At 42.8% G+C, this 25,968-nt stretch overlaps 1 protein-coding gene across 1 annotated transcript in view; it reads right to left on the bottom strand.

Annotated features, from left to right (window-relative positions):
* Positions 1 to 1,661: 1,661 nt before the first annotated feature.
* Positions 1,662 to 25,968, bottom strand: part of KCNQ1 (potassium voltage-gated channel subfamily Q member 1) — a 131,441-nt gene continuing 107,134 nt past the window's right edge. Inside the window, exons 6-17 of the mRNA XM_066583214.1 lie at positions 23,331 to 23,427; positions 23,019 to 23,159; positions 19,986 to 20,096; positions 18,428 to 18,523; positions 16,612 to 16,734; positions 14,699 to 14,837; positions 13,220 to 13,343; positions 13,041 to 13,116; positions 11,149 to 11,243; positions 10,836 to 10,882; positions 10,089 to 10,150; positions 1,662 to 4,367 (exon numbers count right to left, since the gene is read on the bottom strand). Coding sequence (XP_066439311.1) covers positions 4,167 to 4,367; positions 10,089 to 10,150; positions 10,836 to 10,882; positions 11,149 to 11,243; positions 13,041 to 13,116; positions 13,220 to 13,343; positions 14,699 to 14,837; positions 16,612 to 16,734; positions 18,428 to 18,523; positions 19,986 to 20,096; positions 23,019 to 23,159; positions 23,331 to 23,427 — 1,312 coding nt within the window. The 3' untranslated portion in view covers positions 1,662 to 4,166. The remainder of the gene's footprint in view (positions 4,368 to 10,088; positions 10,151 to 10,835; positions 10,883 to 11,148; positions 11,244 to 13,040; positions 13,117 to 13,219; positions 13,344 to 14,698; positions 14,838 to 16,611; positions 16,735 to 18,427; positions 18,524 to 19,985; positions 20,097 to 23,018; positions 23,160 to 23,330; positions 23,428 to 25,968) is intronic.

Genomic DNA, 25,968 nt, shown 5'->3' with positions numbered 1-25,968 from the left:
TTATTGCCGCCACACAGCACAAAATCTTCAAGCACAGCTTAATGCAGCAAACAATAAACAAGTTTCCATTTCAACTGTGATGAGAAGACTTCTATCTGCAGGTTTGATGGGTAGAGTATCAGTAAGAAGTCATTGCTAAGATTGCAAAAATATATATTTTTGCCTTGGCCAGGCAGCACCTCCAGTGGACTACTGAAGGGTGGAAGAAGGTCTTATGGACTGCTTAATCAAAATTTGACATCTTTGGAAACCACACAGTGTTTTTGTATGAAGTCAAGTAGGTGGAAGGATGGCTCCAGAGTGTATGACAGCAACTGCCAAACATGGAGGAGCAAACAACCCAATATTGATCCAGAAGGCGGCAAAAAAGCCTCCAATGAGGTGGAAGCTAAATTTTCCTCACTTGGGGCGACTACCCACTAAAGTTCTTTTTCACTGCGAAATTCGCAGCAGTTTTTTTTTCTCCAGGGGTCTATGGGACTTGTCAATGTTAAAATCGCATCGCGCAAAGCAGAGATTTCGCGGTAAATTGCGATTTTTTTTTTGCCTCAATGCGTTTTTAACATTAGAAAGCCCCATAGACACCTGGAAAAAAAACGCAGCAAATTCGCAAACGCTAGTGTGTAGTCACCCTGTACGGAAAAAAATTCCTTCCTGAATCAAATCTGGTACAGGGAATAATCCCTGGATCAACAACCCCATGAAATACCCTCCAATTTACATGTAGTTGGTCAGGGGTTCATATTACAGCAAGACAATGATGGAAAACCTACTTCTAGGAACTACTAAAGATGACAAGAAGCAGCTGGTAGGCGTTAAAGAATGGAATGGCCTGCACAGTCTCCAGACTTAAACCCCATTGAGCTTGTTTGGGAAGAACTGGACAGAAGGATGAAAGCAAAGTAACCTGCAAGTGCAGCACATTTGTGGGAACTTCTGCAACAATTTGGGGCAAAAATATTTCTGAACAATATCTGACTGCAATTGTAGAAAGAATGCCTGATCGTGTAAAGCAGTTATATTAGCTAGAGGGGGCTACTTTGAAGAGTCAAAAATGTAGATTTAATTTGGTGTAAGAAAGTTAATCCATTATTTGTATTTATCTTAACTTGTTTATTGGTTCCATGCTTTAATTTCAAAGTACATTTGAGACATTAAACCTTGCAAATGGCAAAAACTGGAAAACATTGAGGTGTTCTTAAACTTTTGACCAGTAGTGTATACATACACACACAAACACACGAAAAGTTTCACTTTTTCTGAAAATACTGAATAGGTGGATGCCCACAATGAAAGAAAAAAATAGGAGCGGTATAGCCCAAACCATAGAAACAGACTACCGGTTACGTATATCCAATAGATGAGGGCTGCTAATAGGAGATGGTGACCATTACACCCCTATTAAATAACAATGCTATAACATCAATAACGCACTCCAATATACCTCTTGAAAAGAACTAATGGCAAACACTTAAATAATAAAAGATGAATAGACAAAGGTTAGCGGTACATCATAATATGAAGGGTGTTCCCTCTGACCCATTCTACAGGTACTCTATCACTTGGGTTGGAGCCCCTCATGATCTATGAAACTTTGCTCATCTATTGAAGGGTTTGCTTTCAGATATAACTAAGTGACATCTTGAAGCACATTACTGATATTGTATGGTTTCTGTGGCATAACTTTTTATTTCTCATGCACTAAAGCAATAAATGGAGATCAAAAGTGTGCAGTACATAGCAAGAGGGAAAGCCTAGCAAAAATAAACTTTATTAGCCAAGAAAGTATAGCTGTACATGTTCAACTGAATATGCAATGAAGATTAGCAGTGTGGTCTTCTCTTGGACATATAGGTAGGTAGGTCCATAAACAGACCTTCCTAAACAGTACAGCAAAGCAGCAATGCTAATGAGGAGCATAAGGATAATAGGTGCAGAGGATGTGGTCGCACCAAAGTATTAGAGTCTTAGGGGGCCCATAAGGTCTCTGGTCCCCATTTACGGAGACTAGTACTATAAATTAAGTATTATAGATAGGCCCAGCAGCTTTAATTTATGTTCCAGATACTACTGTACTATATACCCTATGAAAGTCAGTCAGTCCAGGTTGCCTACTTCAGTTACACGGGAAGAAGCAGTCATTAATAAATAGTTGGCCGGAGGTTACGATTTCTCCTGCTGTTCTGTGAGGCAGTTAAAGAAGTTGTGCCAAGGTAGCATCCTCTGTTCATATGCCCAATTAGTTCATATGAACGTCATAGGGCTGGGTCTCCCGCTTGGACCCTCTCAGTTAGGGCCAGAATAGAATGTCACTTTTCAAGAGTGGCTCCCGTTGGGTAGACCATGTGCCATCCTTATAATTACAGGGAGGCCATTCAGGTGCCATGGCTTCCACTGAAAATATCAGCTTTTTCTCATGGGTGCCGAGAGTAGAACACAACTGATCAGCCGATTGCCCCAGGCAAAGGGGTTAGCATAATACCTTTGATCATAAAGGAGACAAAGGGATATTCCCATCTTGAGAATTCCATTCCAATGTGCTGCAAACCCGCAGATAAAGTATTCAGCAATTGCGTGTGTGCCAAAAATGCCCTGTTTTCGAGAAAAGCCTCAGACTTCATTGAAGTCGTTTATAGTGGGAGTTATTGCAAATGTACCCAGTCATCCAACAGATTATCACACACCGAGTTAGAAGTGCGCAAGCATCGGCCATCTCTTTACCATAGTGGAGGTCAGTTCTCCTAGCAATGCCTAATAAATAACTTCATTTTTGGCACACTTCATTGGCGAGGCCTTTATTTTCAGATTTGCAGCACATTAAAGGGGTATCTTGGGAACCCCATTTCAAAGTAGAAGGTCACCTTCCAGCACAAGTTTCCACTTTACATTTAGATATAATCTACATAAAAAAGTTGAGTCCTTTGGAAAAACTTTGTTTTCAATGTCCTAAAATGCATCATATCCTTATGGTCAATATCCACACAGGAGTTTTTTTGGGCAGCCATTGCTGGGACTAAAATTCAATTAGATTTCAATGTTTTTTTCTAGCATTTTGTGCAAGGATTTCGCCTCATTCACATGTATGGGACAGCAGCAGAAATGCATCTATTCATCTGAATATAGCCTTCCAGCCTATTCATACTTGGACATTCATTCAGCTTCCTGCTTGTTCATGCTCTGTACATCTTAGTATTTGCGTAAGTTACTGTGCGGTGAGAAAATAGAGAAAAAAAAGAAAGAACTTCCCAAATTGTAGTGCAGTAAGGTGCATTGTAATATATGAGCCAAACTAAAAAGTGTCAAGGGAGGGTCTGTCAGCACCGCGCTGACGGATCCCAAGTACCAGCCTGTAGAACTGTGGATGAAGTGTTGCAACTCAGGATCGGTACAACATAAGTAAACAAAAATAAAAACTTTACAAAAAGCTAAAAAGTTACTCCATGTTCTGTGCAGATTAGATCTAGAAATAAAGTGTAAGATGATGTGCAAGTTGAACCTAAAGCTGAACGATGTGCAGAGAATATCAACATGGATAGGAAGAATACAATACATTCGATCAATCATCAAGAGATTATTCCATGAAGAGAACTGTGTGACCATAGAGAAAAACACATAATACCATTTCCACCAAATATGCTACATTGTATAAAAAAAATGTGTCATTCCTAGTCTAATATTCATTTCTATTTTACTCAAAAAGGACATTTTTAGTCCGGAAAAATTGAAGAAAAAAAAAAATAAAAAAATCAACATAAAAAGTGTATTTTAATAAAATTAAAAATCAAGATAATTGTTCAGTTGAGTTGACAGTTTTCCAGCAAGACCCCAGTGATTTTACACTCCCATAATCTTCCTGAGAAAGGATTGTTACAGCAATGGACGCCTTCTGCCGCCTTCCTACATGGACCAATACCCATATGTTTAATGCCCCTTACTTCCTCTAAGAAACCTTCAATGAACCCTGGTAGGATCTATAGAGACTAGACAAGATGCCCTTTACAGTGCTACACACTTACTGGAAAGTCAGTCTAATTACTTCATTCGTTTTTACTTTCTGCTTATAAATGCATTCATTAAAATAATGAATATCTGCATTGAGAACAGTCGTTAACCAGTTTGTTTGGTAACCGATTCAAAAATGGACACAACAACATGTGTCTTGTTCATCAAGATGTATTATCTTGGTTTCGTCTTGGCACATTTAGCTGTTCATAGGTAGGCAGCGTGCTACCGGAGAGATTGTTCCCGTTGTTCAGAGAGTTGCTCCGGTGAGGTGTTCTGCTCGTAGACTGATTGCCTTGCTGATTGGCTACCAGATGGTGAAGCATATCAGTTATCAGATTCAGCTTATGGTCCATTTGGCTCACCTACGAATGCAAAAGGAAAGAAATAAGAGAAAAAAGTTAACCTCGTAAGGACACGGCCTATTTTATCCTAGAAGACGCAAGGATTTTGGTCTCCACTTTTCAAAAGCCATAACTTTTCTAATTTTCCCATCAACATGGCCGTATGAGGGCTTGTTCTTTGTGTGGCAAACTGTAGTTTTTATTAGTATCCTTTTTGGGTACATATAGTAAAGTGTAAAACTTTTATTAAACTTTTTTTTGGAGGTAAGGGAGAGAAAACGCATCAATTCTGCCATTTTTTTTCCAGCGTTAATCATGCAGCATAAATAATACAAAAAAAAAAAAAAATTTCGCCCAGTTGGTACGATTATGACGATGCCACAATTTCATTTTAGTTTTTTGCACAATAAAACCCTTTTTTGGAATTTAACTTTATTTTTCCATGGACGGAGCTCTTCGAGGTTGTGTTTTTTGTGTGGCGAGCTGTGATTTTTACTGGTACCATTTTGGGGTACATATGGTTTTTTTGATCACCCTTATTGAGTTTTTTGGGTGGCAAAAACAAAATAAATACGCATTTTGCTTCCATTTTTTTAATGTTTCTTACTGTGTAGGATAAATAAGGTGTTCAATTTATTGTACAGGTCATTATGTTTTCCACGATACCAAAAGTGTGGGATTTAAAACAAAAGTTTTGGGGTTTTTACAATTTTTTTATGTCCCAGTTGGCTCCCTTTGTGGACCCTCTACATACCGTGATATACATTGATCACGGTATGTAGAGGGTTCACAGAGGGAGCCTACATGTAGGGGGTTAACAGCAGGGATCACTGTTCTTATTGATCCCTGCTGTTGCAGCAGGAGGCCAGCTATCAGTCACAGCTGGTTCCTGCTGCGGGCTCATCTGTGAGCCTGTGCCATTCACAGGGCATAATTCTATGTTAAACGCCCCCCCCCCCCCCACCCCCAGCCAGGACATAAACTTATGTCCTGTGGCATTAAGGGGTTGAAGAGGTTTTCGGGGCATTTACTGTTAATGACCTATCCTCAGGATAGGCTATCCGTAGTTGATCGGCCGAGGCCTGCAGCTCAAAATCTCCACTGATCAGCTGATCTCCAGGTTGCCGTTAGTTCAGCGGGGTCAGATGCTCGCATCAGTGGTCAAGGCCAGAAGTGTAATGGAAGGTATCACTCCTATTGAAATTGTATTGTGGCCAACTGACTCTCTCCTGATGGCAAATGTCAGGGGAGATAAGGATCGGACAGTTGGATTTCACCTGTCCGACTCTTTTGTTCTCAGGAGAGGAGCTACGGCCAGAGATAGGTGTGTGGCAATGGCTTTCTGTGCTCGCAAGATATTAAAGACATGGGCATTTTGGAAAACATAACTGTTGGCCACAAGCTATCAAATGTGTATGTGCTGGCTTAGAGCCCTTTTACGCGGGCGATAATGGTTTAAAATCCCATGATCCAGCGAGAATCGGAACGAATTATCATTCAGTTAATGCATGCATAAAAACGTGAAGATTGGCCCGTGTAAGCAGGCAGTCATGAATCTATTAACAACTGCCTGTTTACTGTGAATGGAGGTGGGTGATCCAGAATGAGCCCCGGCTGCTCCACTTCCATTCATTGAGTCATGATAGTTTCTGTGTAAAAGCACCGCTGAGAGCACTGTTGGGTGGTCTGTACCCTACAGGTTGTCTCATGTAAAAAGGGCCCTTGGACTTAGTGGGGCTGTCAGCAATCACAAACCGTTCCACTCTTGCCCATGAGAGATGTCCAATATTGTAGAGAATGGAACTAAGCTGCAATACCAGAGACAGCCTGTGGAAGATAATGGCACTTATCTGGAGAAGGGGAACAAGACCCTTTTTCTAATCCCGGCCAACCCCTTTGGAATGGTTGTTTTAGTTGACAACCTTTGTCAAATGGATTTAGACTTCAGGAGCTCATAGGTTTTCTGGCTGCATCAGCCCACACTTAAAAGTTAATTCTTGCACAACCCTTTTATCACGTATCTATAAGATAGGTGATAAAAGTCTGATTGGTGAGGGTCTCACTACGGAGACCCCCATAAATCTCAAGAACAGCGGTGTCCACTGTGACCCCCCCCCCCCCCCTTCTCTTCACTATGTGTTGCTGCTTCCACCTCTAGTGACATAGGATTGAATGGAGCAGTGTTTGCACATGTGAGGAGTAGGGGACGCAGGACTTTTGTCACCTAGCTTTTTTTACTGCAAAAATCATTGTTCTCAGCGGCACATCTCCACGTAAAAATGGCTGATGTACATGGAAGATTGAAAAACGCAGAAAGATAGAGCATGCTGTGAAAATATTGCAAATGTGAAGGAAACGATTGAAAATCATTGGTTTCTTAATTCTGCGTTTTCACTCACTCTCGCGTTGCGCAATTTTATCAGCAGTGTGAAGGCGCCCTAAGTGTGTGTGCAATCTACAGATGGCCATATGTTGGGGTGTATTCACACTCAATCTTAGTGTCCAGTATTAATGTAAATTCAGTGCATTCGGCGCATAAGCGAAACGCACTCATAGCGCCCCAATGAGTGTCCTTTCACCATATGTCAGCGAGGAACGCATCAATATTGACTTTTCTTTTTTAACCGCATAGCATAGTGTAGTCAACTGCGCTAGTCCATACAGAGGCATCCTGCAAAACAATTACCACCTCAAGTATACACCCAATGAGAATCCATCTTTATTAGGAACTCTGTGGCTGGCACACGCATAAGTGAGGATTGTCTCTGTTCTGTATGCATGCAAGTACATAGTGAGCATGCATATAAGCAATGATCATGCATGTTATATAGGGCGTATTCATCATTGCACTCAGAGTATGCTCAGAGCACAGAAAAATATGGAAACCATGGTTGTAGTACTAGGCAGTGACTGCTGTCAGCTTTCTCCCTCCCACTCCTGGATGGCTGTATCCAGTCTCTCCCCCGACAGGACTACCATTAAGGGCTTCTTCACACTGGCGAGAAAATTGCGCGATTTTGACACGATGCAAGAGTGAGTAAAAACGCCGAATAATGAAACTAATGATTTGAAATGGTTTCCCTCACGTTTGCAATGTTTTTACTCATGCCATGTTGCAAGACAAAAAAAAAAATCGTAGCATGTCCTTTTTGCGATGTGGATTTTTTAAAAGTCTCCCATGTTTCCCCACGGAGCCTCCTTTTTAATCGCATCGCAAAGCACAAACTTGCGATTTTCATGTGATATGATGCATTTGTGATTGGTTCATGGAGTGCTGCAGCGATTGGTTCTCAAGCACCACGACTCAGCCAATCAGAGCCAGCGCTTCCTGGAGGCGGGATTTTTGAACCCAAAAACCAGGAAGTGGTGGCTGAAGATTACAAAAAAGTGCCGCGGAACTGCCAGGGAAGAAGAGTGGTGGAGCGGATAGCGCCTGTTAAGTAACGCATTATTTGGTTTAATTTATTTTTTTATGTAGCTGGGGCTTATTTTCGGGGTAGAGCTTACATTTCAAGTGCCCCCAAAAATTTTGGCAAAAGATCGCTACAAAGTCCCGTGACTTTGTAGTGCCACAAAATCACTGCTAGAAAACGCAGCAATATCGCACAGCACATAGATGCGACATCGCTGTTGCCTGTGTGACAGAGGCCAAATACTCCCTCTGACAAGTGTGCTCCCTGAATGTGGAGTTTAACCCGCCTAAAGGCAAAGTCAGAGTTGTGTAACCCAGGGGTCCTCAACTCCAGTCCTCAGGGACCACCAACAGGTCATGTTTTCAGGATATCCTATGGTAAGAACACCTGTGGCAATGTCTGAGGCACTGATGATAATTACATCACCTGTGCAACACTGAGGAAATCCTGAAAACATGACCTGTTGGTGGTCCCTGAGGACTGGAGTTGGGGTACACTGGTGTAACCTGTGTGAATGCCCTCACGCCAGTGACAGACGCCAGTGTTGTAAAGTGCAGTATTATAGGTGTCACTCATGGGAGGACACTGGTACTTAAACGTTACTTCTCATCTCAGGTACATGGTGTACAACCTCTGGCAGCAGCAAGTTACCCGTCCATTAAATCCTTGTGGTTGGCCTCTATCAAACTCACTTTATGTAACACAGACCTCCTCCCACCCCGTACGGGCTCCCTCTCGACACAGATGCCAAACATTGCTAACTACCTATTTTCCCTAAGGGTCTCTCTTGGTATGACTACCTTTTCATCTTATGCCAGGTGATGGCACGCTATGCATAGCTGAATGTAAGAAACACAATATCAACAACACCCTCAGCATAAAACTCTCCACGTCCATAATCCCAAACTAGATTCCTACAAAATAACACAATCCCAGCTCTTCGCTGGTATCCGAGCCCGTTGTCCTTGCCATGTGTGCACACCACCAGTGTTTTCTGAGGCCAGCCCCTCTTGCGTGCATTGGCAAGAGGCATACCCTCAACTGCGCATGATGCCAGTCCATTCTATGATCTTCTCAGCTCTCTAACTTCAGCCCCTGGTTCTCAGGGCCCTTTTGGTCTTCCTTTTCACCCCCCAGTCTTCGGGGCCTTTTTCTGCAGTGCTCCCCAGATTGGAGACAGTGCGCTTGTACTGCCAAGTGGATCACTGGCCACCGCGACAGACCATGCAGTCCTCTTTTGTCCCCTCTTATAGTCCTGGAGCCCTTTGCTGTGCCAAGCAGCACCTACTGCTGCTGACACCTGTAGCTGCATCTGCTGCACTCTTCTGATGGCACAGCTCTATATATTCAAGGTGGTCGTCGGCAACTCTTGCGCGAGGTTCGGGGGCCTCACATTTGCAACTGAATATTTGTGTGAATGTTCACACATCGTGCAATTAAATATTCGCCTGGGTGAATAATTTTGTCCATGCCTTTGTATGGATTCCTCTTACAAACCCACACAAGTCCAGTGAGCACACTTGTCAAGTGGGGTGTTGATTGTAGTAACGTCAGGGAACAGGCGAGATACAACCAGCCAGGGAGAGAGTCTGGTACTCCAGTCCTGGTTTCTAGGTTTTCCACACTCCGAGCATGCTCTGAATGCAATGATGAATACGCCCTATAAAAACTGCAGTCACTACACACTTGCATGCATGCAAAATACACACAGAATTCTACAATAAATTTTGTGCTGCACATTTTGGTGTAGATCACTTCAAAATCCGCACCACTAGGTGCAGAATTTGAAGAAGGTGTTTGATGCGGATCTGCAGCAGATTTCACGCTTTCAATCGAAGGGGTGAATTTTGCTGCGGTTTTGCACCAAAATCCGCTACATGCGACTATACCCTTATGGTGGCTTCAGACAGACGTACTTGCGCAAGGAATAGAACAAATTGATCTCAATGGGTTTGTTCTCATTAAGTTTTTTTGCGCTCGCACTTCCGGCTCTATCTTCCTGCATATTTGTGCACCAAGGACCCCATAGAAGTCTACGAACGTTGCACAAATACACACGCAAAACGCAAGGGGATGCGTGAAACACTGCGCAAAGCCACGGGGAAAAGAACACATGTGAAACGCTTTAGGATAATTAGCCTTTTAATCAGGGCGGAGGCGTTTTGTGTGCGCCTGTGAAGAGTCCCTGCGTACGCAAAAAAGTACAGTACTAGGGGGAAAAACACAATTGCGCTTACAGTCGCATGAAACCGCACTTGAATGATGTGAACTAGTATCCCATAACAGGATAACATCTTGGAAAGAAGATTGTTCTATCTTCTTCTCTTACCTTGTCCTCTACGCGGTTCAGTCTTGACCCAATTGTATTATTGCCTCGATCCTTCACTTTATCTGCACGTTAAAAAATAGCGGTGATCAGGCATTAGGCATACAAATAGAAGTCAGAGGGGAGCAGGAGACCTTTTCCCAAATCCTGGACAACCCCTCAAAATGGTCTCACTCATTATTACAAGGACATATCACAAGGACAAAGCATCCCAAGGTTATCCCTTTAAGAGGAGATTTAAGCAATCGGGTATCCAAAGGCTCTTTTACACTACAAGATAAATTGGCAGCGCATGCAAGCGGCAGGGACGTAGAGATCGCATATCATCAGCTTGACATGTATTCACATTTTACAATAATTCGGTAGTATTGATCCTTCATTGGATGATAACTGCGCCTCCCATCAACTCCTCTGCCGCCGCTTTCTATTAAGCAAATTGTTACAACTCCTGTTTATACCAAACGATTTGCAGCAAAACAAAGGATTTTTAGTTCCGCATGAAAGATCCAATCAGTGGTAATTAAGGATTTATCTTCGGTCACTGCACGCCTTTACACTTAACAATTAGCGTGCCAACCACTCAATCTAACGATTATACGTACAAGAACTGTCATGTAGAAGGGCCTGAACTCTACTTTTGGCCAGTGGTATTACCATTGCTATTGTCAATTTTTCAAAAACAGAATAATTATTGTATATCATTAGGAAGTAGAATCCGTATTACAAAGAGGAAGTCAATCAATCAGTTACCTGATCCAGAAAGGAACATTGAAGGCTTCCCCAATGACTGGTCCAGTCTGGGTAAAAAAAATAACAAAAAACGTATAAAATCAGGTCCATTGCATCACACTAGTATAATATTAAATAGAATACAAATTTTTTTTTTATTATGGAAGAGTATTTCTGCCCAGAGCCTAAATTGCTGTATACTAGCAAATCAGAAGCTATACACACACACACACACACACACACACGCACGCACACACACACACACTGCTTCCTTTAACCAGTTCTTTCAAACTGGAAGAGTAATGTTTTAAAAATACAAGAAGCTTGCTCAGACCTCCTCTGGAGTTCCTTGATTCGGACCATCAGATTAAGATGACCTTGTGAGTATTGCTCAATGACATCACGTACATCATAGGGCTTCCTTGCTTGCTGTAAATAAAAAGAGGAAATGAAGCGTGATCAATGCTTTTTCGACTATTAGAGGAAGTTAGGAAACTTGTAAAACTCAGAATTGGTCTATAATTATAACTACAAGAGATTCCTGCATGACAAGCACTTCCAAGCCGTAACAGAGAATGGCAACTGAGTCATGGATGGTGAAACACGAGCCTTTAAAAAAATGCAAATTAGTTATACCGCATAAAGATCTGTCAGCCCTCACAACATGTCCATTTTGTATTCCCCATGAAACAATACTACAGTAACAAATAGTAGAGAAATGGAATACTAAAAATCCAATTTAAGGTAACACCAAAATCCCAATGTATAAATATATTTGCAGGAGGATTAGCAACGTTGTCATTTTATGAAGAATGCAAATACATATAAAACAAGAATACAGAATAACAAAATTTGAGATTATACTGGGCATGGCATCAGACGCAATTTGGAATGGACTCAAACTAGCCCAAACGCTAGGGCCTACATTGAGCCTTCCTCTTGGAATGCATACCAGAACGGAGGCTTCTTTGCACTTCTTCTCCCTCCTATTGTTTACCCATAGTATGAAGCATCCCTCCTGGGAATAAGGCCAACGTGAATGGAGGAGAGTCTCTCGATGAGTGCCATAGCAGCTAAAAGTACTGCCTTTATGGTAGTCAAGCCCCTAATGACCACTTAATGCCCTTTTACAGGGCAAAATAAATAAGAACAAGCATGCGAACAGCATTGGCGTCTGACAAAAGCATATTTTTCGCTTTGCAGGCATTTACACTGAACAATAATTTGGTAGTTTTGATCGATCATTGGGTCATAACCTCCTCTTCTGCCACTTATTTCTATTCGGCCAACTGTACGATGCCTGTTCATACTAAAAAATGCAGCAGAACAATATGAAGGACCCAATTAATGAAAATCTAATGCCACACAAAATTAAATCTAACAATTATCATGCAAACTAATGATTATTTGTATGACAATTGTGCCATGGAAAAGGGCCTTTAAGATCATCTTAAATCCAATGTTAGACAAAAATAGCTCCATATTGGGTACAATGGTCAGCAATGAGCTGAAGAGTTAAAGCCAGCGTTTCCCAACTTCAATCCTCATGACCATCCATCAGCAGGTCGTGTTTTCAGGATTTCCTCAGTATTAACCAGGTGGTGCAAGTATTGTCAGTGGCTCAGACATTGCCACAGGTGTTCTTACTATAGGATATCCTAAAAACATGACCTGTTGGGGTGCATTGAGAACTGGAGTTGGAAAACACTGAGTTAAGAAATTAGATCGTAGACCGCTAAATTGGATGAAACCCGTCATCCCATAGCTTAGCCATCTGTTTATGAAGAGGAATTTCTCCTCATAAGATCTTAAGACCTCTTTTATGACCGAGTGACAAAATAGATGACTGGAATCAACACACTGGGTCCTTCTGCAAAGCCATTGAAACTTTCCATAGTCACAGCCTATAGCCAAAGCTAAACTAGTGTAATATAATGTGCTGTGGGCCTACAAGCAATTTTCCTGCCATATCTTCAAGAAGATCAAACAAAGCAATGTAGGAGCAACCAGTGACAACAATTGCCCTGTAGCCCCAAAACTAGGTTTTATTTGACAACGGAATCCAAATTTCAGGGAAAATGGTCTAAGAAGCGTACAGCCAACTATTGTATAAGGCTTCATATCGACTTGTTTTTGTAAGAACCATGTAATTCTTACCCATCACTCTAGGGAAATGGGCAGGGTTACCAAAAACTAAACTCCAGAGCCTAATGTCAAGGAACGCACCTGGAACCTTTTCTTTGCCACAAAGTACTGCATTCTGCGAATGACCTTTACTGCTGCTCGGTGATGTTCTCGTAGCCTGTTACAAGACAAGAAGTGTCAACGATTCATTGCACATAATCATCGAGCGAACTATAAACCATTTGCCATGATGTGTCACAAACCAACATCCAAGTTCTTACTCTGATATGTGAGTTATTGGAGTCAGCAACGTATCGCCTTCCATATCAAGATCCTCTGTGAAACTATTTGTTCTGATGAAAGGTCCAGTGCCAATGTCCAAAAGCCCAAAGGTCTTTTTGGTTACTGTAGGGGGTTACACATTACAGAATCAGTAGATTTTCCAAGTTTTGCTTAACCAGGACTTAAATCACCTTCTCCCTCCCCACCACCACCAGTGAATCTTCCTTAAGTTTCTAAATACATAGAATGGGTTACATTTCATCATTGAATGGTAGAGTTGGAAGGGACCTCCAGGGTCATCGGGTCCAACCCACTTAAAAAGTTTTTAAGGGTTAACTAGAAAAGTAGGCAAAGTGTCAAGTATAGGAAAATCAGTTGTCCATGTGCAACGGAGTCAGAATCCTATGACTCCCCTGTATTTTGCAATTACTAACGCGCAGTGATACTTGCTCAGGTAGAGTCGACCTGTCAGTGTGCAGTATTACAAAGATGGACATTTATGCTAATGGGAATCATAAGCTTCCCAGCATTGGCCATAAGCAAAATAAGCTGTTGTAGGGGTCAATCTCACAGTGATCAGCTAATCGCACAGCAGTTCATATATTTAAAGGGTTGTCGGCTTACTGGACAACATGCCCCATTTAGTATACTAAAAGAAAAGGAGGAGCAGTACTAATCTGTTTCCTGCCACCAGGATCCAGCGCAGCAGCCGCAACATGGTCCCGATGTGTGTTGGTGCTGCTCATGCCACCAGAAATTAGGTGACCGCTGCAGCCAATCAGAGGCTATAGCGGTCACGTTCCCAAAGTCTTGGCGTCATGGTACCCAGTATGTGAGCACTAAAGCCAAAAGAACGAGAGATGATGCTGCATCCTCCGATTGTGTGTGGTGGTCTCCTGACTTTCAGTGACCTCATCTGTCAAAAACAAACACCGAGACCACAGCGGGCCTGCAGCGCTGTATTATGGAGGCAGGAAACAAGTACTGCTCCTCTTCTTACTTTAGCACAGGGATTACTAGAGGGGGAGTGTTGTCCAGTAACCAGAGAAAAGCCTTTAAGGAGTTATTTACAAGCCGAGTCGTTCAGTTTGCTTTTTATATAGATTTAGACTGTCTAGTGCAGGTCCTGAGTTATAGCGGATATTATACTCTAGAGCTGCATTCACAATTCTGCTGACTTCAAAAGGTAAACATTCCCAACTTTCCTTACTGGCTATGGCGATGTACATTTTGGAGAGTGCACTGTAGCCCAATGTAGGAAAAGCAGTTGTCTTACTGCATTCTAGAAGCCCAGATAAACTTTTCGGGAGAGGTCTGTTGAGAAACATGTTGACCATTTCGAATAGCAGCCAACAGAATGCAGCTCTGGACTAGATCAAGATCTGCTCTAGATCTCTAGTAATTTTGTAGGTATTGATATCCAAATCCTTGCACTTGGATATATTGTTGAAGATCAACAGACCTGGTAATATTACTACCTGTATTCTCATATGCTTCCACTGAAAAGCTTTCATTTTTCCGATCATCCGCAACGTGATCATATGTGATATGTGGAATGTTTAGCATCTTCTCAGTGGTGCCTTCCTCTTTCTCTGTGCGCGTTTTTTTCCTTTTAATCTAGAAATATAATCATTGTTACATATATTTATATGTATTACTGACCTGCTATCTGAAGTATAAATGAGGGGGGGAAAAAAACGAGGCAAATCTATCAGCCTCCCAGGAACACACATTCTCCTTAGGAAAACTTAAAGGCAATGCATCATGGGAAGCTATATGCAAATAGGTCCCCTCAACAAAGAAGGAATCTTTAACTGTAGTTCCTGTCATCAGGTTCGAACAACGGGCAACATCAACGCGGGACAGATTTGGTCATTGCCCTTGTTGATGTGTTATTCTGAAAAGCTACAGTGTTTCAGAATACTCTTTGAAGGTTGACTCGAGATGAAGCTTTGAGTCAAAGAGTCGGGCCGCATCGCCTCTACACGCCTGCAGCATGTTGACTGACCGCTCTTCCCTCTTGTGTATAGAGAGAGCCATCAGTCTTCATGCTGCGGGTTGGCAGAGGCCATCGCGGCCCACCCCTATGACTTGGAGCTCCGTTCTAGATCCAACTTCAAATTGTACTTATTCTTAAATGCCATAGTGTTTCAGAGCACCACATACATCGGGGTAATGGCTATACCTGTCCTGGGTTCATACTGCCTGGTGCTTTGGGCAGTATGAGCCCGTTAACAGGTTAAGTTAAATAAGCTGGCAAGATATCCAGCCAATTCGATGCAAAATGCACGAATAAGCAGTTTTTTTGAAAGATCCTCTTTGTAAAAAAAGTCACCTCAATGCTCAACAATGTCCCCATCCTGAAAAAAACAAGAACCTTCCTCATATGAATTCTATGGGCATCAAACACAATTTAAAAAACAGTACTGTAAAACCATTACCAATTTAAATAGGAATGCACTTTTATTAACGAGCCATCAATATGATAACCATATAGCATGCCAGGTTTGAGGGCAACCCTGGAATCAGAAGTTGAATAACCTATGGTTGGGCAGGAACATGGCAAGTGGCATAGTTTTAATATTGATGATCTCAATTAACTTTTAAGTTATGACTGAGATATAATTAAATTGTATTCTAGTACTTGCGGTTTTTCATGATTACAGATCGTGCATTCTGCCCATAGCAATCATGATAGAAGTGTTATTGAAGCAATGCAGGGATCAGGAACATTAATGATGAGGGCTTTGGTAGTACAGACATCATTGAGCAGTAAGGTGGCTGTGTTCTTTTAAAGTTAAGAGGAAGAAAGGGTCCCAGAGTTTGGACCCTTAAATTACACAACATGATGGCATATCTTAATGCTGAGATAGGACAACCCCTTTAAAGTGGTTTTCCAGGACTAAACTATTGGTGACCTATCCTTAGGGTAGGCCATCAATAGTTAATTGGTGGGTCCCACCACTTAGGATCCCTTCCCATCAGCTGATTGAAGAGGCTGTGGTGGCTTAGCGAGTACCGTGGCCTCTTCTCAGACCTATGACATGACGTTCATTGGTCACATAGACTAATAGCAGTTTAGACCGAGCTGCAATATCAGACACAACCACTATACAATATACAGTGCTGTGCCTGGTATAAACTGAAGTGATGGCAGCGCTCATCCAAGCACCACTGTCAATTCAGTCAGCTGATTGGTGAGGATCCTAAGCTGCGGACACCTGCCAATCAACTATTGGTGACCAATCCTGGGGATATAAATAGTTCAGTCACAGAAAACCCCTTTAAGCCTTTGGTTTGCAGTGATGCCTGTTCATATGTTTACATCGAGTCTTGGCCACCCTTACAGTGACCAGGAAATAGGTTTCAGAAAAAGCAAAGCATACTTCACCATTACATTCTTCTTTGGTTTGGGGCTAGGAGATACAACTTGCTGACTACGTGGGGTCTTCCTGATATACATTTTCCATGATACAGAATCTGGATTTTCGGCTGCATAACACCTCCATGCTGTCTGGAGATAGAAGAAGCTGTCATCACCAACAACTCAATGCAAAACAGAAGCCCACAGGGTATTAGAGAGACCCTGCTATTACATTTTCCGTATGGAACAAAAATAGCAAAGTTCTGTTTTCTCTGGACAATACTAGCGGCCGGCTCTATTCTATAAATTACTGACAGATTGAAGACCAAAATATCTTCGGCTGCTGGGGGAAACAGTTCAATTATCATTACCTGCTCTAGTCCTCTAAATAAGCTATACACCATAAGTATACAGTCAGAAGGATAAGCTGTGATCTCCTCTATTACAACTGTGTGACAGGAGCGGTGTGATCATCATCAGCAACTGTGACAGGAGTATCTGAGTCTCATTCTAAGCAGATGCAGTGGTAGGGATCATCCAACAGCATCACACAGGCTTAGACTATGACTAGAAAATGAATACATAACCCCAAGTAAATCTGAGCTGGTCAGAATTAAGATTACATGACCATGTAAGGAAAAAGAGACTGGGAGACTTAGACAAAGAAATAACTAGCCAAGGTAACACTAGCCAATTTATATATACTGGGGGGATAGCTACATTATAAATTAAAAAAAATAAAATAATTGGAGTGGCCCTTTAACCCCTTGAGTGGCACGCCCGGAAATTTTCCGGGACGAGCTCCACGGCTCATAGCTCATAGCGACATAGCCCGGAAGATTTCCGGGCTATGTATCACTATGGGAGCTGCAGAGCACAATGCCACAAGCTGTGACATTGTGCTCTGCCTGCACAGACCCACAGAGAACAAAGCAAGGGCTTTGAAAAACCAGCAGAAGATATTGCCGATATGCCGGCAATCTCCTGCTTCTAAGTCTCATGCTTTGTTTACAGGTTGCCATAGAGACCATCGGCTTGTCAGAAGCAAGCCGATGGTCTCTGTGGCAGGGAGAGCTGGTTCTTGGCTGTGAGAGGACAGCTAGGTACCTGCTCTTACAGCAGAGATCAGAGAAAAGCTACGATCTCTGCTGTGTTAACCCTTTACATGCTGCAGTCTATGTGACTGCAGCATGTAAAGGGCTGTCACCATCGGACCCCCGGAATGTGATCAGGGGGTCCTGATGGGTTCCTATGGAAGTCCCCTAAAGGGACAAAAAAAAAACAAAAACACAACACTTGTCTCCCTTTACTTTGTAAAAAATCAGAAATACAAATCACACATGTGGTATCCATGCGTCGTAATGACTCAGAGAAGGAAGTTAATACATTATTTAACCCCTTAATGACATGGCCCCTTTTTTTCTTTTTTCTCCATTTCTTTTTTTCCTCCCCCCTGTTTAAAAAATCACAACTTATCCCGCAAAAAACAAGCCCTCATATGGCCATGTCAATGGAAAAATGAAAAAGTTATGGCTCTTGAGACGCAACTGCAAAATTAGTTGAAATTCAATGATTAGACCATTTTAAAAAACCTGCCCTGGTCGGTCTGACAGGGTGGTAGGAAACCCGCCACTCAAGGGATTAAGAAAGGGTTTACTATTTTGCTTGCAAAACACGATGTAAAAAGTTATTGGCGAGTATATTTTACCAAAAGTCGATTATATCTGCATAGCAAGTTATCACAGATACTACGACCCTCTGCATATGATTACTGGATATAACGTTGGCACCTTCTGCTCAAGTCCCCAAGTCAACGATTACCAACCCGCTCAAGATTTGCTACCTGAATGAGAGACGCAGCTGCTGGAATTTGACGATTAAAATGCTTCTGTCGCTGCTTCTGTTGTACCTTTAAGGCAAAACCGGAGCCTAGAATACCCTGAAGAAAGAACAGAATTGCTTGTTACTCTAGCCATTCTTTATGAAGCAGACACTGTGGCTCAAAGTCGAATGGCGCCAGATTCTAACACACTTCAGAGAATATAAAGAGGGACTGTGAAAGGGAATACCAGGGGGCGCTCAACTGAAAACAGGGAGGACTTGTAGGGAAGGTGGCCTATATGTCACAGGGGGACTTGGGGATGTGTCAAAAGGGGGCAGCAGGATGTGGGGGATGAGAGGTCATGTAAGGGGGACGATAAGGGTTTGTGTACAAGGGGCAACGGTGGCCAAAATATGCGTTTGTGGAGATACTGTGTAGTGTAAAGGACGGAGATAGGGGGGGAAGCTATAGGAGACTAGAGACAAATGTTAAATTCAGGAGGCACAGGAGATCATCATTATGTGCAGCAATTTCAATGCAAGTGCGAATGCTTTGCGAGAATCGCATCCCGCTCACATCGCTGCACATGCAATTCTCACGTGCGTTAAAAATATATGCTTGAAAATGGCCCATTCTTCCCTAGGGAAGCAAAAACGCACTCGCATGAAATTTACATGTAAATGCAAGCGCAATGCGATTTTGTTTTCTGCTCCTATAGTAAAGAATGGGTGACTCTTCAATAGAATCTCCCAAAAATAGGACAGGCTGCAGTTTTTCTCGCAGCAAGATAAAAAAAAAAAAATCTCAAGGCAGCCTAAGGCCGGGTCTACACTGGGCCCATCCTGCAGCAGATCAGCAGCTGAAAGCTTGCCTCCATACCTGCACTATCTGGTGCAGATTTTGAAGCAGGTTATATCACGGATTTCTCTACGATTTTCACCCCCTCATCGAGAAGAAGAGGTGAATTCTGCAGCGCATGTCAATTTCCACACATTTTGTGGCTTGTGGATGAGGTTTTCAAAGTCTCATCCACTTAACTGCTGTAAATGCTGCAGAAATTCCATGCAGACTCTCTGCCCCATCTGGACCCCCGAGGGTATTTCCACCCAGCATGAATTCCATGTGGATTCTACGCCAAAACCCCCGTCCCATTAATTGGAACAGGTACGCTTTTCCAGGTGGAAATTTGAAACAAGGCCGATTCTTCTATGGATCAGCTAGTAGTACTTTGGAAAAGCTGCAGCGGAAATCAAAGAATTGTATTGGCGATACACAGAAGGGTTTTGCATGTAACTTTAGGGGGAAGAAGCATTGTATGAAAGTGTTACAGAAGAAGCAGCGCAGACCGGGTCTGGAAAGGACTGGAAAGTGTGCGCCAGGAAGCAAGGTAATGGGGGCATCAAATTACAAAAGGCTGATAAAGCGCTAGTCCACAAGGGTATTAATGTATACTATAGTAATGGTTATCACCAGAGCTGGTGTGATAAACAGAGAAAGAATTCCTGTAGGCGAATTTTGAAATGACCTCAATCTATCCCACGCTTCTTTATAACCATATGGAAAAAGTAAACACTCATACCGCCGGCAATGCGAAGAATGAGATGGCAAAGACTGAAAAGCAGGATGCTATTGTTTTCCCGATCCATGTCTGGGGGACTTTGTCTCCATAACCAATAGTAGTAACAGTAACCTAGAGAGAAGATAGATGTTGGTTTAAGACATATAGCCAATGGACATAAGGCAAGGATATCCAGTCTACCGCAGATTGCAGATAGGACAAATTTTACCTGGACTGTGATAGCACGGCGTAAAAAGTTATCTTAACCCATTAAAAAGCTATTGCTCTTTTTTGCTAACATGACAAAAGCCATTGTAAAGCAATTTGAAGCGTAAGTAAACCAAGAAAACAGAACGTGATGTCACATGTACCATGCTAAGAGTTAAGCTAAAGAGTAAAGCCCCATTTACATGCAAGAACTATCACTCAAAATTCGCTCAAACGATGTCTTTTGAGCGAGTGATTGCGTGTAAATGCTACCATTGTTTGCGTTTTGGCCCAACAATGATTTTTAGTTCAACTTAAAATCCATCTTACAGCCAATAGCAGAGAACTGATGGCAGGGACGGCACGCTGCGTTTCTCCATGGGGAAAGCTGATTACAATGTATTCAGCTGCAGTCCCGCTGGAGAACAAAGGAGCTGTATGCAGACAACAAACCACCTGCTGTTATCTGCATACAGCGCAGGGAGGCTCATTTACATGTACATGAAGCTAATAAGCGAATAATGGGCATTAGTGCCCATTAGCAGCTTATGCAAAATGATCGTTCAAACGGTTAATCATCTTATCTTTTGAACGAATTTTGAGTAATCATCTTTGCGTGTAAATGGAGCTTTAGGGTGATTTTAGATGAGCCGATTCTTGTTTGAATGAGCGCGTGACATCACAGCTAGCTGGTTTGCTCTCATGTAGCCTGTTTATACAGTAGATACATCATTGGCTCGTTCAAATAAGAATCATTGAATCTTTCACATTCGCTGTACAAGTGCCGGGGGGGGGGGGGGGGGGGACTGAATGAACGCCGTTTAACCCCTTGAGTGGCACGCCTGGAAAATTTCCAGGGATGAGCTCCACTGCTCATAGCAACATAGCCCGGAAGATTTCCGGGCTATGTATCACTATGGGAGCTGCAGAGCACAATGCCACAAGCTGTGACAGTGTGCTCTGCCTGCACAGACCCACAGAGAACAAAGCAAGGGCTTTGAAAAACCAGCAGAAGATATTGCAGACATGTCGGCAACCTCCTGCTTTGTTTACAGGTTGCAATAGAGACCATCGGCTTGTCAGAAGCAAGCCGATGGTCTCTGTGGCAGGGAGAGCTGGTGCTTGGCTGTCAGAGGACAGCTAGGTACCTGCTCTAACAGCAGAGATCAGAGAAAACCTCCGATCTCTGCTGTGTTAACCCTTTACATGCTGCAGTCTATGTTACTGCAGCATGTAAAGGGCTGTCACTGCAGCATGTAAAGTGCTGTCACCATCGGACCCCCGGAATGTGATCAGGGGTCCTGATGGGTCCCTGTGGAAGTCCCCTAAAGGGACAAAAAAAAAAATAAAAAAAATAAAAAGTAAAAAAAATTAAAAAAATAAAACCACTTGTCTCCCTTTACTTTGTAAAAAATCAAAAATACAATCACACATGTGGTATCCGTGTGCGTCGTAATGATCCAGAGAAGGAAGTTAATACATTATTTAACCCCTTAATGACATGGCCCCTTTTTTTCTTTTTTCCCCATTTCTTTTTTTCCTCCCCCCTGTTTAAAAAATCACAACTTGTCCCGCAAAAAACAAGCCCTCATATGGCCATGTCAATGGAAAAATGAAAAAGTTATGGCTCTTGAGACGCAACTGCAAAACTAGTTGAAATTCAATGATTAGACCATTTTAAAAAACCTGCCCTGGTGGGCACGACAGGGTGGTAGGAAACCTGCCACTCAAGGGGTTAAACCGAACGATAAGTGAACGATGGTTTTCATGCCTTCCAAAAATGGCCCAATTAAAAAAAAAAGAGACCGATTCTCGTTCACCATTCAGTCGTTTGCTTGAGTTTAGACCAAGCGATTATTGTTCACTTTTGCTCACTTGAACAATTTTTTGAATAAGCCTTCCATCCTAAAGCACCTTAAGGGTCCACGGGACAACCTGTCGGTGCAATATGCCTGACAGGCCATGCCAGGGATGATTGTTCCGATGCTCTTATACAGGAACGAGCATCGCTCAATGAATGAAGTAAAGGGGTCGGAACTCGATAATTCAATGTTAAGTGCAAAAGTATTGACACCCCTATGTAATGTACCTAAGCTAATTCATTAGCTTCCTGGTGTTGCACAAACATTACATTTGGCACGACCATTCTTTAGGTCCTAAATAGGAAAAGTAAAAGGGTCACAAGTTGATTATTCAATGATATTTTCAAAAGCAAGTGCACCCCCATGTAACGTAACTTGTGTCGTACAAGTGTGAAATTTAGTGTGAGCATTCCTTAGGTCCTAAATGAGGAGACTGGGAGGGGCGGCACATTCTGCAGAGGGACATCAGTACATGCAGCCTGAGGAGAATCTAACGCTCCTCTATGTGTATAGATATTTTATTCCTCGGTTACTCTAAAGGAACCTTGACTTCATAAAGTTTTCCATGCAAACAACACGTAAACACCTTTATGAAATTAAAAATCGGGTGAAGCCGGGTAGATCAGCTGCTACAAAATAAAAGTCTCTCCCATTTCCTCTCCGACTAAGCTACACCTACTACCTTAGAAACTGCTGAGCGCAGTGTAAACGTTTTTTAAAAAGTCACAATCTTTGTTTTGTGCTCAATTCTACAGGTTTAAGCCATAATCTGCAATTTTGTAAAGCCATTTTTAGCTTGATAAATTACCCCCCTTATGAGTTTATATGTCGGATAAAATTCCTAGGTTATGCAATTCATTGAGATTGATGATGCGGGTAGGTGGTCCTCCAAGGAATATTTTATCAAGATTTCCACCCCCACAACTAGAACATATTGCATATTAAAGGCCATTACTCAATTTCCAAGCGATTTGATTTTGCTTACCACTCCCCACCACAGAGCGTCCGCGTAGCTGCCAAACTGATATTCTCCAGACCCATCTACTGCATCTTTTTCAGCCAGGTACACAAAATACGAGGAGAAAATTAAACCAAGGAATCCAATATAGAGAGTAGTTATCAGTTCCTGGAAGAGAAGGCACCGATTACATAGCTAAGAATGCAACCAAGATACATTTCACCTAGTATTGACCTCAGAGCTAATATTCAACTACTTTGTAAATACGGCAACATGTTTCAGCCTATTCATATAGGCTATAGAATTTACAATCCATTCAGATCTGATGTAACAACATACCTGTCTATGTATGAAAACCACAGAGCCAAGTAATCTCCACGTGCCACCTTGTCGGTCCACATGCAACATTCGCAATATCTGCAGAAATCGGATACCCCTGCATGAAGACACAAATACAATTAGCAGACAATCTTCATAAGACACTGAGTCTTAGGCCTCATGCACATATCTGTATATGAACTCCAAGTTGTCAACATCCATTATATGACACCCGTAGAAGTCTATGGGTCCATACTGTAACTCTGTATGCCTTTGACTGCATATGGAAGTCATATTGAAATTAATTTGGAATTGAACCAAGTTAAAATTTCTTTCATGTTCCATCGGATGCGATATTATTGAAATACCTCTGCAGTAGAGCGCTGTGCAGAAGCACTATGTAGCAAACAGAGTGCCTATTGTTTGTAATGCTACAGAGGCTCCATGTGGTCTCTGTGCATTTGGCTCATGCTATATGCAGAAAGCCCTACACATACATCATCTAGTAGGCCCGAAGGTGTATGTAGCCAATGTCCCTCTGGCTGTTCAAAGGGGGTGCTTCCCTTACAGGTTATTTGGTGCAAGCTCCCTTTAAGAGATGTTAGTGGTGGGGATTCACGCTGCTCTATGGGTGTTTTCAGGGTAGACTTGCTATATACATGGTGAGCAGCAAGGTGGCGGCCCCTGTCTATTGAGTAGTGTCTCTTCCTCCCTTATATAACTTAGGGTGCTTTTACACAGGACAATTGTCGGGCACTTAAATGCCCGACAGCCATCCCAACTATTGCTAGTATGCTTTCACATAGGAGGGATAGTCGTTCTGTGAATGAAGGCGTAATTTTATGGGTAAAGAGTCAGTATAAGGGCTTATTCACATGAGCATATATCGGCCGCCGTTTTCACGGATGGACGATATACGTTACCATCTGATGCATTGGATTCCAATGCATCGGATCACACAGGCGTATGCGGGAACTATCTTTGTGCCCGAAATGCGTCGGCCGGTGCATAGGCTTCTATGGGAGCCAATGACAGCGGCTGGAGAAGGGAGGTGGGAGGGAGTTTAGCAGCATGACTGCTAAACTCCCTCCCCCTTCTCTCTGGCTGTTTGCAATAGGAGGGGGTGGGATGGGGGTGGAGCTAAGCTCCATCCAACTCCTTTCCCTCCCATTGCTGGTTGCAGACAAGGGGCATGGAGGGGGCGGGTGCTTAACTCTGCCCCCATCCTGCTCACTCCCATTGCAAACAGCCGGAGGGAAGGAGAGAGAAGGTGAGCCGGCAAAGGGGAGGCAACGGCATTATGGCCTCAGCGTATATGCGTCAGGCTTGTGCCATCTGAACGGGTGCACAAACGTTAGATTTGTGCGCCCGTTCACACGTTTTTATGGCACCGGCGAGCGCACGTAAAAACATCTACACTCGTTGGAAAGAGCCCCAACATGTATTTTTCTCACTTACATCTCTTCTTATTCTGAGCTTAGAGGTCCAGTGGGCGGTCCCATCGTTGATTTACAGTCTGCCCTTTGTGAATGTGCACAGAGAAGGCCATCAATCACAGAGTAGGACCGCCCACTGGACTCCTGGTGTAAATGAATAAATTATACTGAAACTCTTCTAACAAAACTAGATCAGTTTGCTCACCTCCACTGCCTTATAACAGGCTGCCTACAGAACGTGCAGCATTTGTAACCTGACAGTTTTTAAAAAAACTGGAATAGTGGAAGTTAATATAAGCACCGCCTAATAGTAATGACTTCTATAGCACATATAAGAAAAAAAATATATACCAACGTACATCCACCTTTCAAAATGAACCTGCCATTAGTTTCATTCTGCTTGAACCACAGGCAGCATGAACTCTGAACAGGTACATACATGCCTGCGTTGTAAGTTTTTGATTCTGAAAAGCCTCAACATTTGAGGGGGAAAAAACTAAACAAAACAACTTAAAATCACCTCGACACAGGGCTTGGAGTCAGGGTGGCGGGGTTGCCAGCCTCTATCCCCATAGATCACCAAGACTGACAGCTCCCTCCATAGGGAGAGATCTGCCAATCTAGGCAGTCCAGACAAGAAAAGGCAGTCAAGACCCTCACCCTTGGGACTCCTAGTCCAGTTCCAAGCAAATTTTTGAAGCAAGCTTTTTCTAAAAGCGCAGCAGTGTTTAAAGGGAACCTGTCATCCATAATATAGTTACCATCTTCGCCACACCGCTTTTGTGATCATACTTGTATAATAGATCATTGAAAATATCCTTCACCAGATGTAAATGCAGCCGAGCGATCTGCTGGGCGAGCCGGACCAGATCCTGTATTTTGTTCAACAGAGCCCACCTCTCCAGCCCCCTGTGACATGGATGGCGCTGCACCGTTGGCTTCCAGGGCATGAGCAGATGAGCTAGCCCATTTGTGGGCAAATTCGAGTTGCTTATGTGCACATGTGCTCAGAGCCAACAGGACAGAGTCATCAACATCACAGAGGGTGGGAGAAGTGGATTCTGTTGGGAAAACAAAAATGTAGCTAGAGGAGCCGGCCCGTCCATTGGATCACTCGGCTGCATTTAGGGTGGTTTCGCATCTGTGTTGGAACCTTCGGCCAGAGGTACCATTGCAGATCTGGCTGACAATCCTATAAGAAAAAAAATGGGCAGCTGGCCGGA

This window comes from Eleutherodactylus coqui, chromosome 11 (genome assembly GCF_035609145.1).
Source record: "Eleutherodactylus coqui strain aEleCoq1 chromosome 11, aEleCoq1.hap1, whole genome shotgun sequence".
NCBI classification, from domain to species: domain Eukaryota; kingdom Metazoa; phylum Chordata; class Amphibia; order Anura; family Eleutherodactylidae; genus Eleutherodactylus; species Eleutherodactylus coqui.
The sequence above is the reverse complement of the archived record's forward strand: the minus strand, read 5'-3'. Positions and strand labels throughout refer to the sequence as shown.